The sequence below is a fragment of the Haemaphysalis longicornis genome, unplaced genomic scaffold (assembly GCF_048455015.1).
Source record: "Haemaphysalis longicornis isolate Haplotype H1 unplaced genomic scaffold, Haemaphysalis longicornis Haplotype H1 scaffold_1, whole genome shotgun sequence".
NCBI lineage: Eukaryota > Metazoa > Arthropoda > Arachnida > Ixodida > Ixodidae > Haemaphysalis > Haemaphysalis longicornis.
The window spans coordinates 401801681-401816431 of NW_027526203.1; the positions used below are offsets into that span (position 1 = coordinate 401801681).

A 14751-nucleotide genomic window follows, 5' to 3' on the forward strand; every position below is an offset into this window, starting at 1 on the left:
TATCGCTTTCGCTAAGTGAACGCATGTGATGAGAAAGCAGCCATGCTTCTCAGCGAACAGCATGCACATTAAAACGCTCTGGAATCTAGAAGGCCCGGGCTGAACATTGTGCTGCACCCTAGTGCATTAAGAAAAAAACTTATAGACAAAGTTCCCTTATCCCTCAAGAGATGGTGCATCATGTATGTATACAAAGAATGCGGGCACATCGCAGTGAGAAAAGCCGCGAAATTTAACCTGCACCCCAACAGCGGACCGCTACAGCCGTGTTGTGTTTTCGGGCAGGGCCCAACAATTGACAGCAAAGGGTTAAGCACCAAAATCAGTTAATCAATATTTGCAGCTTACTTCACCCTTCCTTTAATCAATATTTGCAGCTTACTTCACCCTTCCTTTAATGACGTTTTTGTGTATGCAAGTCTTGAATTGGTAACTCTGAAATTTTGCAGAGAAACTGACCTGGTGCTACAAGCTGTACTAAACTTGGTTTCTGATGCTAATGTGGACACGTCTAACTTACTGTTCGTTTATTAAAAGCATGCAGTAAATCTTTCATGTTTTTTTTTTTTTTTTTTTTTTTTTGTATTGGGCAATGCTGCCAGTACAAAAAATGTTTGCATCATCATTCACCATCTAGGGAATGTTCTGGAAACCATCAGAACTGGACTTGTTTTTGCATAGCTAGCAACACAGCCCACAACAGCGGTTGTTGGTTAGGGACCTGCACAGATTACTGTTCACGTAGAGCCGTGTAATGGGGCTAAATCCTAGTATACATAGTCAGCATGCAAGTAGGTTACATCATTTCTCACAGCTGGACTGCCCATTGATCTGCCTGTGTATGTGAAGGGTCCTTTTTTTTTTTTTTTTTTTTTTTTTTGAGAAGTCAAACAGCTTTAATTATTATTTACCTAGAGTAGCTTATGTTCATAGCCTTCACACTGACTTTGCTGGGTAACACACATTTTGCGTGACATTGGAATCGCAATAGTAATAAATGTGTTGCGGTAACAGAAGTGAAGCTCTTTTTTTATTGTTCATCTGGGAAAGAGTAAAGGAAAAGCACTTTTGTGTTCTGTATGCTCAGAATAAAATTCACAAGTGTCGTGCAGGACTTGTTGGTTTTGGTAGTGCTGATAGCAGAAATTGGTCATGTCATATTTTCATTGATTTGCCTCCCTCTTTTCTTTTTTTTTTTTTTTTTTCATTTTGTTGGATTATTCTGAATCCCTCCTCCACTTGAACCTCCTTTCAAAGAGGTCCTTGGAAGTGATTTTTCCTTGTAAAAGCATTGTGGCATCCTCCACTCAGCCGAGTTGAGGAAACACATGAAGTAGATGACTGACTCAAAATACGGCCAATAGTTTTCTTCCTTTAAAAATTGGGTTTTTTTTTTGATGGAGGCACTTCCAAATATTTTGGGCTTTGCCATACATTTATTGATAATTATAACCCGTCCTATGTAGTTTTGGCCTTGTAAACTTACCAAAGACAATATCCACATAGCGCTCACTATATCATTCCAAATTATTTGTTGACTTCCATACACCCTTTGTGTTATGATACATATAAGCTGAATTATTCTGTATGCTTGTATCATATTCTCAATTCATAAGTTGATTTTTAAATAATCATATTGTGTTTAAAATTCGATGCATATTGTTTTGAGGTGTTGAAAGCACAAAAGGTAACATTTGTACTGTATTGTGATATTTTTTTGTAGGGAGCCCTTCTTGTAATGTGCTGTTTTTTTTTTTCGATTTTCAGGCACATAACTCGCGTAATGGAAGCAGTTGTGCAGCTGATTCAAGAGAAGGACTCTTCTCTTGAGTACCTTTCACTGGCAGACTCGAAGCTTCGAGGAGAGCTCTGCCTGGTCATAAATGCACTGGGCAGTAATCAGTGCCTCACATCCATTGACATCACGTGAGTGCTGCTGCTCCTTTCTTCTTTCTTTTGTACATACATATGTAGTATGCTAACTTTCTGTAGGCTAAGTTGAAAGCTCTAAACTTAAATTGGGGAAGGGAGGGCTAAAGCTGCAAAGTGGGGATGTTACTCTATGTTCAGCTTGAAAAAGGAATCTGACTTCCCAAAAAACAAGCACCTGGTGCAGTAGTTTAGCACGAATTACCATACTTTGCAGCATATAGATTGTAATCGGTCAGTCCGTGCCTCTCCCACCACCTGTCCTTACCTGTGCCGATGAAAAGGAAAAAAAAAAAGAAAAGCCTCCCCATACTTTTGAGGTATTTAGCTTTATGAAACTTGTAAGAGCTAAATTCTGGTCCTTCACGGTGGCTCTGTGATGCTGGAAAAAGTGTTAGCACTCGTCGGTCCCATTTCTTGCAGTGAATCAGCTTCTAATGATGGCCCTCCTTTTGATTTTTGATGGTCCTCCTGAAGAAATATGGTCTTTTTCTACTACTGGTGGCAACAGTTCCTTCCCGTGCAATGTGGAAACGTTTTCAATGACCAGCTTTGCATTTACGATCAGCACAAGGTTCCTTGATATGAATGCAAGGTTGAGGAATCTGCTAGGAGTTTAAAAACTTGGCGGGAACACTTGCTGATGTTTAATGTCATTTCATTATGCTTCAACTTGCGGTACTTATTCTGGAGATTCACTGTCACCTTCCGACTGCGCCCAATTGCAAGAATCAGGTTCAAGGTGCTGGAATCAAGGCCTACTTCCTGCTTCTTTCACTAAATATCTGTCAGGCAATAAAGATAGTTCATTATCAAAAGAAGTTTTTCAAATTCCTGCTTCTTTCACTAAATATCTGTCAGGCAATAAAGATAGTTCAGTATCAAAAGAAGTTTTTCAAACTGTTGCTTTGGTAGTTTTAAAATAGTGGAGTTTAGGTGAAGCTATTCAGTGCACTCAGACATTGACTGCCGTGATGCCTTCTCATGTCAATTCATTCTGGCTTTTCAGTGGAAACTACATGGGACTGAATGGGGCAAAGACTCTCGCCAAGGCCCTGCAAATCAACTCCAAGCTGAAGAGTATTCTGTGGGATCGGAATTCCACCCCTGCTCAGGGCTTTCAAGATATTGCCTACGCACTTGAGAAGTACGTACCTGGTCCTGGTAATGGCGACCCACAAGTATAGCTTCACATTTGGTTCACTTCATCGGGACAACATAGTTTTTTATTGGCACGAGGTATAGAGTATTGATTGCAAAAAATGTGTGAAGTCTTTTCTGTCCAAAAAGACAAGCAGGTACAAAAGCATTGATTTCGTCACCCTTTTTGGCCAGTAAGGTTCAGCCTATGCGTCGTTTGTTTCACCTGGCGGGCAGATTGTCTGCGCGTAGTTGTCAGGTTGTCAAAAACACTCCCACATCTGCCAGTCACAATGCATGCTGTGCCCGTTATCACTTTCTGTGCTCCTTTTCCGCTAAGTGGAGTCTTGGTTGTAAACAGCGATACTGAGCTGGCAACATGCATAAGACAGCTTGGAGGGAAGCACCTGCTCCTGCCTTAGTAAAATATAAAAGGTAATGCCCTAAATAAGTTCCGGTTTCTGACGTGTCATTTAATAGGTTGTTATAGGGACCTGGTCATATTGAGTGCTTGACTTCGTTTGGGTCATGTTTAGCTATCAAGACCCTGCAGTGAATCAGAACAGGGCCGATAACAAATAAGAAAAAAGAGACGGGGGCTCAGACTTGCCTTGGCTCTAGGGGACTCACCCTAATTATGCGTACGCCTCTTCCTTATTGTCAGCAAAATTTTCAAATGCTGAAACTCTTTCGAATTAGGCATTGAAAGGATACTGTTCAATCAGTTATGAAAAAAACAATAAAATATTCACATTTGTATTTTTGCCTATTTGGAGGCATGCTGTTGTGGTGCCATTCTGCCAGAGAAGACTAATTGTTGGATATAAGATAAACATGAAGAATCCGGAAGCAATGCTAAGCAGCCAAGTGGTGTGGCAGCCTTCAAGTTTCTTTTTTATGTGGTGCTAATATTGTTAATTTTTACAATATTAGCATCTTCTTGTTGGGATGTTCTTTGTCCTGAAGTGTCAAATTTCCGTGCCCGTTTAATTCTAAATTTTTCGGCAAAATTGATCTTTGCCATGCTTTCACTGTTAAGTTTGCTGTACCAAGTGATGCTTGTATCTGGGATCCCTAGTTGGCCTTTTTGTCACGTAGGAAGAAGGCAGAAATGAATGCATCTTCTTTCATGCCACTGGGTTACTTGCTGTGGAATTAATATGAGAAGTTGTCCACTGATGTATCTGTGCCTGCCACACTTCTGTTGTTCTGTAGGAACTTCACCCTTAGGTACATGCCTTGTCCAGTCGTCGACATCACCTTGGCTATGAAAATTGCGCCTGACCGCACTGAGGCGGCTTGGAAGAAGGTATGGCGGGTTGTGGGACATTACAGAGCAAGGTTCTAAATTCCTTGTCACTGGTGTGTCAGCGTGGACTCAAACATGTAGGCAAGCATCCTGCTTTCAGTTAAAAGCCCTGCAGTCAGGGTGTCAATTCCATGTTTGGGTGCAGTTCAAATTCAGGTTCGCACTCGTGTACATGGCTTGTTAGTTCAGGCTCAAGTTCAGCTCTGGAGAAAAGTGGTTTGAACCAGTTCATGAAGGTTTCGAAGGAACTGGGAAAAAAAAAAAAAAAAAGAATTGGCAAAGCTTGCACTACGTTGTGCAAGGCACCATAGCGAAGCTGGAGGATTTCTTTCTGTGTGAGCACTGAAGGACACCACCTCGCATTGCATTAGGTTTGAAATCGTTCATTTACATGTTCCGTCGTCGCTTTTCACTATGGCAGGAGTAGTCATTGTCATATCCATCTATATCGTCGTCTTCCTCATGCATGACTGGCAGGCCCGGATTGTTTTGTCCACAGTTTTCACATTTCTCGCAAAGCTGAATGCGTCAGCACGCGCTGGAACCGACGACAACCGGCTTCGCGAACTGGGCGCCTGTAGTGTTAGCTGTCTTGTTCAAGGCGTAGATGCACAGGAACAGTCTTCCCCCCCCCTTCTTTTTTTGCGAGCGCCACGCACAAGCCTGGACAATGTCGAGCAATGGGAGTAACTATGACCCAGGGTTTCCTGATGACGCTGCACATATTATGGCCAGTAACAGCAGCTCCACTGTTAAAAATAGGTACTGATGTTGTGGGCTAACGTACGGGATAGCAGAGGACCCCGGCTAGCTTTGCTAGAGGAAGTGCTGTGTGCCCTACACTAGCCCCAGTGGAATCTGAAGACTCCGGCTATCCAAGTGAGGCTTTATTGCCTGGCAGATACAAGGCATGTACCAGACAATAAGACTATTGCTTGTGGGGAGACAGTAGCTCCGTTCGCTCACTCAAGCTGCCGAAACTCAGACTTTGATGTCTGTCATCGCAGTCGCGGGAGCGGGGAAGGCTTCCCTTGCGACTGGTTACGACCGAATCTCTCCTGCGGGCTGCTCGTCGCCTTGGGGGGAGAAGAGAGAAGAGGGCAGCGTGAAAGGAGGCAACGAACTGGTGCTCCTTCCCCCTCGCCCTCCGCACACGTTCGCGGCAAGCCGGTTTGGCACATTGCACAGGGGGGTCATGAAGTGGTCACGACTCCTACAACGTGCCGGCCACCCAAAATGGCGACTCCCAGCTCGCCCAAAACGTGTGTGTGAGGTGTAGGGACACAAGGATCTCCACAATGTACTGGTGCAATGCCCTCTAGTGTATTCCTGCTAGACATCCACAAGAGCACTACCGGCGTGTTAATAGTAGGAATTAGCTGAACTCGTTCACAAAGATTTGAGTTTTGTTGACCATTGGTAGTACCTGGTGGTGCCCACTGAATTAATTTGCGTGCCGTATGAGCCACATAGGTTTGAATGCACAAAGAGCTCATATTGTGTTGAAGTTTGGTTTTCATGCAAATTAGTTATTTATTGCCTGTAAAGCTGTGTTATCGAAATTCTGTGTGATCTGTTGTGCCATTGTAAATTCGTCGTAGTTCTCACTGTCAGTTTTGAAAACGTCCAACTTCAAGAAAAGTTTGTGTTGTTGCGGATCATTTCACCGCAGCAGTATAAAATAATCACACCTTCAAGTGGAAGGCTCTTTCAATAAATAAAAATGTCCATAAAGGGAAATGTCCAGTAAATGAGAAATGTTTGTATACATATTTTTGAAGCATTTATCTTGCATTTTCCTAAGTGTTGTGTTTCTATAACTGAAATTACTGTCCAAATTTTCATTCTGCAGCCATTTTTTTTTGCTTCATTTTGAAATACTTTACATATCATGAGATAAGTTGTTTAGACATCCATGTTTTTTAGAGAAGTAGGAATGGAGTGTGGTGCACAAGTTTATTGAAAAGGGAGCTTCACTTAAATCGACCTTCAGGAAAAGGTCTTGAGATTACCACTCCTTAGCACATGTCTCATTTGCATCTTGTGCTTGGTGTTTCCTTTAGCTACTGTTTCCTTTAGCTGTCATAGTTAAAAATGTTTTAGTGCTTTTGAATATTTTATTCTCCATTACTTCTAGGCCAACTAAATTTTGTAGACGGGTAATTGTAGCAATTACACTCGTAGTTACATAGAAAGAAAGTGTTTACTATTAAAAAAGAAACTGACTTTTGCTCAAGCCCTTCATCCTTGCACCCAAGATGGGAAGGTGTTTCAGCAAACTTGCTTAAGCTGCGCTTTGCTGCTTGTGCTTTTCAGATATCCGAGCTCCTGCACCGCAATGTGTCCCCAAAGAAGCACAGCAATAGCCAAGCATTCAGGCTGCAGCAGGGCTTCCTTCTGAGCTCAACCCAACAGGTGATAGCCAAAGCTCATCTTTTCTCCTTTTGGGCAGCAGTGTGGAGCTCTCTTCTCTGTCCCCCTTGTACCTCAGATGGTGGACCGCTGGATGCTGCATCTCCAGGACGTGATCAGGACAGCACAGGCATCGTCTACTGAAGATGTCACCTGTGACGAGGAAGTTCTCAAGGCTGAAGGATACCTGAAGGATGCGAGCAGTGCCAAGCAGGTGTGCTGTTCACTGTACATTACCTTTGCGGTTCTGGAGCATTGCGGCTAATTGAGCGTGGTACTAATACGGAGGCATTGTTGAAAAGCACAGTTGGAGGAGTGCCTGTAGACTAACCTGCGCTTGCTATAATTACCTGATCCTCATTCAAAAACGTGGGGTGCCCAAAAGCAGGCAGTTAGTCTGAAGGATGGGAATGCGTTTGTGTATTGCAGTGCATTTACAGTGAAAAGTCCATCTCTGCTTTAGGAAAAAATGGGGCGTAATGTTTGCTGCAGAAACACATGCAGGCGTCTTGTGTTGATATCTAACACTACTCTTCTGACGGCACAGTTCTCTTTAATGTCACTTGTGTTTTTGTAGTTGGCAGCTCCATTCTGTGCAGCAATCATAACGGCACTGCAAGGAGAAGCAGTGGCGTGCAAACGGCATTTCAAAATGTGTTCAAATTTGGCTGAAACATGAGATGTTGAGCATTTAGTGCAAAATTTGCCGATTCCCTTTGCCTTGCTATGAATAGTTCCACAATTGGGCAACATTCTTTTGAACGATGTAGGGTAGCCAATGCACTTTTTCCTTGTGTGTCTGCTTTGGAGCCTTGCAGCCCACTGCCATTTCCGAGACCCTGACGGAGACAAAGACTGAGGAGTGCTTCTCGTTCTCTTTGCTCAGCTGTTGACCCGGCTTCACGATGTGGTCCTCCAGCAGGAAGAGGCGGGCAACCCGATTGAGATAAAATTGCAGGGCTGTGTAGACGAGATGGAGAAGACCCTGAATGCTTACCTCAAGGTGGGCTGCCCTTTGGCTGTTGTTACTTGCTGCCCTTTGTAAACGCTGCCTCATTGCTCCCCATTCCAGGGGACCGCCTCAAACATGCTGAAATGCATCGAGGACCAGTGTCCTACAATTATGTCCGATGAGGTATGTAATGAGGACTTCGCGACCGGGACAACTTTAGCATCGCTCTTACTGCATGGTGGTGGAGGATGAAAGAAAACCATCAATTAGAAATGACAGCCATGACAACTATGAAGGGTCTACCTCAGTGTGACAGCCTTTTTAAACACCGAAGAGGTTTTTCCATGGGGAAAAGGGGGTTGTGAGGGTGGGAGGGGCTTCATAAGGGCATTCTGGTGTTACATAAAGGTAATGAAGCTATCTGCGCCATTCAACTACAAGAGGCAGTCGTAGGTGGCACCGTGCACCCTTGCAGTTTCCCCACAAATGTGCCTTTACCCCCTCAAATGCGTATAGTCTTTTTTAACGCAGCAACCAATAGCTGTGGCGGTCACCTCTCGTTTGGCTGGGCTCGCAACTCCCGTGTGAGGACGCGGTTTGGAGTGTAGCTGGGGCACCAAGGATGGATTGTGCATATCTTGATTGAGGCAGCGATGACACTCCCGAACGTGTCAAAAAAAAAAAAAAAAAAGATTGTGAACTCTGGCGACTGTTTGTTACTGCTAGGTGATACTCTAAGGGGAACACACAACAACCAGGATCAAAAGCTTTATTTAAAGCCTTGCAATAAAGGCTTTTGTCAGCCATCGGAACCTTCCTGGCTATTGGCAATATCAAAAACATGATAATGCAAATAACTTAGTGCACAGGAGCAATGGTGATAGTGAGAGCAAGATTAGCTGCGGTTCACAATATTGCTGCATGTTACCTTGCATGTAAAAACAAGAATGCCCGTGCGTCGAGATTTCAGCCCACGTTAACTATCCCCAGGCAGTCTAAATTAATTTTTAAGTTCTTCCAACTACAGCATGTCTAATGTTTTAGGTGTTGCTTTCGTGTGTAAAACCCAAGTTTTATATGCTTGTTTTATAAATATAAAAAGTGTTTGAGTTCATTCATAGTGTCTGGTTATCTTCACTTGGTGAAACAGCTCTTGTGAAGCATCTGTGGCAGCATTGAAGTGTGTTCTTTCAGTAAACAGAACATCTGAAAAATGGAACACGTTTATGGACCCTTCATGTTCCATTTATCGAGATTCTCCTGTAACTGAAATAAACGTCAGAACGTAAAAACAGAAGCAAGATAACACTTTTTGCATGGGACTTTTAAGCATTTCTGTTGTAACGATTCTGCATCCGGTAGTATTTTGTATGTATAGAGGGAATGATTATTTCACTTGCTGGTTCATTGCTTCAATTTCCACTCTTGCAGAAAGTTCGGAAGGAGATCGAGGACATCTGTCGAAGTCGGCAGAACTTCCCGCAAGAACTGCTACAGCGAGCTATTCTGGACCAGGCTGGCACGGACATTCTGAACCGAATCAGGTATCTGTGGCCGCACTCCGTGTGGCTGGGATTATGATGGGCGGCCAAGTGGTTGCTTGCTGGCTCATAATTTGCCCCAAACACAGCCAAGTGGCGTCGTTTCTTCACAACTCCCCACCGCTAAAGGCTTAGTGGGAAAGCTGTCCACAAATCGCTGAGCAATGTTTTGCTCCAACTGACCGAGTGGGACCACATACAAAGCCCTAGAGTATGCATGTAGCAGTGTGCGTAGTTAACTAAAGGGCCATGACCAGGAGCAGAAGGCGGGCACGGCTTACTAGCACTGTGTGAAGAAAACAGAATGGGGAACTAAATCGGCTTAAGTTGCTGAGCTCTACAGGAATCTGCTGTGAAGTTGTCTTCCTTGGACCACACCTGCCAATTACCCTGAAATTTCTCGAGACTTTGTGTTTTAACCGTTTGGTTTATATAATTGTTCATAAGGTGACCTGCTGCTCTTTGAGCTTTACTGACGACCGTATATTTTGTGCAAGGGCAACATGCATATTACTTGGTGACCTCAACTACAGGTGTTCCAGTATTCATGTCATCAATGTATTTTTACACACTGGTTATCCTGATCTCCGTGAGGGATAAAAAGATCAGAAATATACTTTAGTTTTGGGAAGGAAACTCGGTGTGCAGCGAAACATACACGTCAATCATGAAAAATGATCACAAGATGTAAAACCTCACAGGCACACCTTCAAGCCGACTATGCCCGCTTTGTCGTGGCACTTAATCCCCGCTGTGCAGCGCTGTTCTCATGAGTCCTCGTACCCGGACTGCAGTGCAAGCACCTGTACTGCAAGTCTCTGTAAACACAAATTTTAAATATAGGCTAGATTAGGTCATTTCATGCTTAACAGAAACGAGTGCGCAGCATACATAGCTGGCAAATTTGCACAAGTGCACATTAGGATGATCAGCGTATGCCGTCTGCTTAACTTCACTTGTGCCGCAAATACCACTGCTTTAAATTCTTAGAAAAGCTATGTCTGGGTACCTTAGTATGGAAACTAGACAAATTTATTGTTATTCCTGATGACCTAGATACAGTCGAATCCCGCTACAACGAAATTGACGGGACGCGCGAAAAATTTCGTTGAAGCGAAAATTCGCTGAGGCGAAATCCGCCCCAACACACCACGGAAAGGCCCGAAAAATAGCCCCGTATGTTTCCGCATCATTGACAGCAAAAAAAGAAAAAAAAAAACAATGTTTAGAAAAAGGAGTGACGCGCAATAACGTCATATTTATTCGGATAACAAACATACCAATGGTTATCTGTGTTCACTGCACGCAAAGAACACGTTACGGAGGGGAGGGTGAAGAAATGCAGGCGCAAAACGTATTGCTGCACAACAAGGCGTGCCCACCGAGCTGATTACTTGCAGATAGCTGCTAGGCCCCCCTCTCGCTTGTGGCAGGTGCAGTGCCGTTATCTTATCCTCTGACAGGGCACGGCAGCTACTGACCTTGGCAGGCAAGACGCGCGCGCTTGCATTAAACATGACCGCGCGCTCGCGACTATGATAGGATGACTTGGCTTCAAGACCAAACACGCAAACATGATTTTTGCTCTTGGCTATGAAGAATGGTAGAAGGAAAACGGCAAGGACAGCTGCTCACGAGTCACAACGCATACATGACGGCGCCGCGCCAGCAGCGGAGCACATTCGTGCGATTTCAATTGGATACAGATTGGCTGTAGCTCCGGCTTGGCGAACCGGGCCTGTGCCTCATGTAAAGACTGCCAGCCACATCGTTATCCCCATCAAACAATGACGTCCGCCTATGAGTTTGTTTTGTTTTGTTTTGGGTGGCGGTGTGGGCGCACCGCGCATGTTTTCAGTGAAACTAAGCGTCCTGAATGTTTAAAAAGTTACAGATGGCTGGCGCTATGCTTATTTTATTGTTAAATAATTGTTCAAACCCAGCCCAATTGATCGAAAATTTCGTTGAAGCGAAAGCAAGCCAGACAAATGGTTCGTTGTGGCGAGGACTTTGTTGCATTGACTTCTATGGCTAGCTGATGGGAAATTGGAAATATTTCGTTGAAGCGGAAATTTCGTTGAAGCGGACTTCGTTGTAGCGGGATTAGACTGTATATTTGAAGGCCAACTGCACTCAAAATTTTGACTTTTTGAAAACCCTATTTCCCTATAGTCTGCTTAAAAAGAAAGCAACATGCAAAATACAACAGCTGAAATACGCACGTGGACGCCGCAAGCGGCCAGCAAAAATCGGCCATTTTGAAACCGAAACCGAGGAGAGCGCGGCCATTGCAGTGACGTTGCAGCCGTCCAGCGAGCGGCCGGACGGTCACCAGTCCGGGAGAATGTCTGCGCGCAAGCTCTACGCGCGCACAGGGCAGCAGAGCTCGACCGGTTCTCCCGCTGCGTGGCTGGCCAGAGGAAAAAGCCACCGTCGGCTGGAACGTCAGAGGCGCGTCATGCCTGTTTACGCGATCCGCCGGCAGGTGCAGAGTGGTCTGCGGCGGAGCTTTTTTAAACGCTTCTGACTGATTAACGAGGCGTTTCACGGGGCTTCCACTTGTGTCCCAGCTTATTTGGGGGTACTTACTACGCATTAAAAATAAATTTGGCCGAGGTGAAATTTGAGTGCAGTTGGCCTTTAAGAAAAAGACACATGTTGAAACAGTGGGTAGCTGAGCTTTCTTACCTCGAGGGTGTTGACTCTGTCCGCTTGGGTGCCACGAAGTTGTCAGGGGGCCAAAAGAGGACTACTAGGGATGTGTCGGCCCGAGGACAAGGAAATGAGTCGTTGCAAAGGTCCCTTTCACCTTGCAACCAGAGGAATATGGTGCCTTTTGGCACGGTCATCACTTAATGTGCAGTACACCTGATGCCCATTGTCTCTGCTCGATTTCACCTTTCTAATGCAAAAGTTAAAAAGTTTGTACAAAAGTGTTGGTGCTTAACCTTTTCCAACTGTTTTCTCAAAATGTACTTTTTCGCTTTTTGTGCAAGTCGCCCCAGTACCCGCCGCGGTAGCTCAGTGGCTAAGGCGTTGCGCTGCTGGGCACGAGGTCGCGGGTTCGATTCCCGGCCGCGGCGGTCGCTTTTCTGATGGAGGCGAAAAGCAAAAATGCCCGTGTGTACGAGATTTCGGTGCACGTTAAAGATCCCCAGGCGGTCAAAATTAATCCGGAGCCCTCCACTACGGCGCGCCTCATCGCCTGCGTTGCGTCGGCGCGTTAAACCCTACAATCAATCAAATCAATCAAGTTGCCCCAGTGATATCTCTGAGACTGCCTATTGAATTTGGATGTTGTTTTTAAGGCATGAAGTGGCTTTAGCATGCTCAACTGGTCTTCAAATTTTTTTGTGCGCACGCACATGGACGATTGTAGCGCAGACCTGGAAAATAAAATGCCCTCGCCAGGTTGCAAGTTCTAAATATTGAACCCAGAACTTGTGGCTTTTGAAGGGGCAATAATAATCCCTTGGCTGCAAGTCTCTGCTGAAAAAGTGTGATTGCAGGGTTCTTTGTACAACTGTTACATAGTTTTAACATCTAGAAGATGGGGAAGAGGGGGATTTATGTTGGCTTTTGAATTTTGACACAACTTGAAACTGCAATGGCAAAAAAATATTGGCGTTGCTGCTCCAGATCTGTGCTTGCACTCTCATCATGCATGGCACATTCTATTGCCAGTAATTGGCGAATCCCTTGCCAGATATTGTCATCTCATCCACGCCTACATACTACGCACACGTGGACATGCCCACACTACGAGAGACTGACAAAGATAAAATATTGGTGCCATGGGTTATGGGTGCATATTTGTATGCTTTTTCTTTGCTTCTAACTTGCTTTCTTGCTTTGCACATTCATTTTTAAACTTCAAAGGTTTACTGTTTTTTTTATTCAGTTCTCAAGTAACTTTTCCAGGGCATGGAAATCTTCCTTTTTATGACTGTTCGGAGTTTATAATTAGCAACTAAAATTTTATTAGTGCAGTCTTGAATGAGAGCATAAAAATTAAAATTGGGTCAAAATCTTTCTGCATAGAAATTTAAAGAGCAGGTTTATCTTGCTTGAGGTCACTTATCCAGGAATCAGCACAGCAAATTTCAGGCTCCCACTGTCATCTGGGCCTGGGATCAGCATTCCAAATCAGTTTTGCTGTTGTTTAAATTTTTCATGTCAGCACGACATCAAAACTTTATATTCAGACGTCTCTGAAAATGTGTGTACATGATTGACATCGGCCAATTTGCCACGTTAGCCCTACAGGTCTGTGCAGGTTTCGAGACCATCTCAATGCCTCTGCAAAGGGACTGCAAGGTCACTGACTCAGGTTTTTTTTTTTGGAGGGGGGGGAATGTCATCAGTGGTATATCAGGACCAGGAGGGATGTAGCACCTGGTTATGAGGCCGCATTCTCTTCCATTGACATCATGACCGGTGCTGCCTATGTAGCGGAGCAGGCGGTATCTATGAAGTAGTGAATAATATTGCGAATGGCTAGAATGATCAGAAAAGGTCTCGCTTGAATCATCTTTCCACCTAATCAACTGATGCAGCAAACGCAATGCAGCCTTGTTGCCTATTCAGTTTTGGTAGGAGGGTCTATAAGAGGGTCTACCATCTCCTCTAGAAAGAATCTCCCGATTACTTCACTGTGTATTGAGGGAGCTTTCCTTTCATTAGTCACGGCAGCTCTCTAACTGTCGTGAGACTTGGCTGCTTTCTTGCCCTTGCCAGTTCTAAATGTTGAGCTGCTTGTGGGTAGTAACCTGTGCACCCTTTCATTTTATTTTCCAGTGAAATCAACTTGACAATAGCTGCTCATGTGTCTGACCGTATTGTGGACGAAGTCATCGAGAGCCTGCCACGCAGTCACAGGGATTTGGTAAGCCTTCTTAGGGGAAGAATTTTGCTCCTTTTCATATCCTCTTCTGAGGATTTCTATGCGAGTGTGACTGCGGAAATGCCAAAAGATGGTTGTTGCCGTGCTTATTATTTTAAGCCAGAACTCGAACTATCAGTGTGAGATTACACTCTACTGCATGTAACTGTACATGTGCATTTGTAAATTCTGGCTGGGAAATCTTAAATTCAAGGTGATTAGTGGAACAGCATATCCTGCTGGTAACACAATGTCACCCATAATAAACAAATGCTGATTTTTCCCCTTCCTGTTTCGTATACTTGTAAGGGAGTTCACTTAATGGGTGAGAAAAAAAGACCTCTAAATATCTCGAAGGTTAAATGAACTGAATTGCCATGAATTTCCTAGTGTATGCTCACCCAAATTACATACATTCAAGTAAAACATGTAGGATGGACAGACTTCAGGCTCTGCTTCCAAATATTTGGAGAGACATCTAAGACTGCTTATGTGTGGGAATGCGAAAGCGTAGTATTTCATTTCAAACTATGCTATCCACCATGTAATGGTAAATCTGTTGTGATTGTCACCTTCTGTTGTGACA

At 44.2% G+C, this 14751-nt stretch overlaps 1 protein-coding gene across 2 annotated transcripts in view; it reads left to right on the top strand.

Annotated features, from left to right (window-relative positions):
- The window catches only part of Lrr (capping protein regulator and myosin 1 linker 1 leucine rich repeat protein), an 80854-nt gene that overhangs the window by 44927 nt on the left and 21176 nt on the right, over positions 1–14751 (top strand). For both annotated transcript variants that reach the window (XM_077686833.1, XM_077686834.1), the window contains 9 exons: positions 1768–1926; positions 2939–3076; positions 4285–4378; positions 6695–6793; positions 6870–7004; positions 7677–7793; positions 7863–7925; positions 9174–9286; positions 14081–14168. In XM_077686833.1, coding sequence (XP_077542959.1) covers positions 1768–1926; positions 2939–3076; positions 4285–4378; positions 6695–6793; positions 6870–7004; positions 7677–7793; positions 7863–7925; positions 9174–9286; positions 14081–14168 — 1006 coding nt within the window. The remainder of the gene's footprint in view (positions 1–1767; positions 1927–2938; positions 3077–4284; positions 4379–6694; positions 6794–6869; positions 7005–7676; positions 7794–7862; positions 7926–9173; positions 9287–14080; positions 14169–14751) is intronic.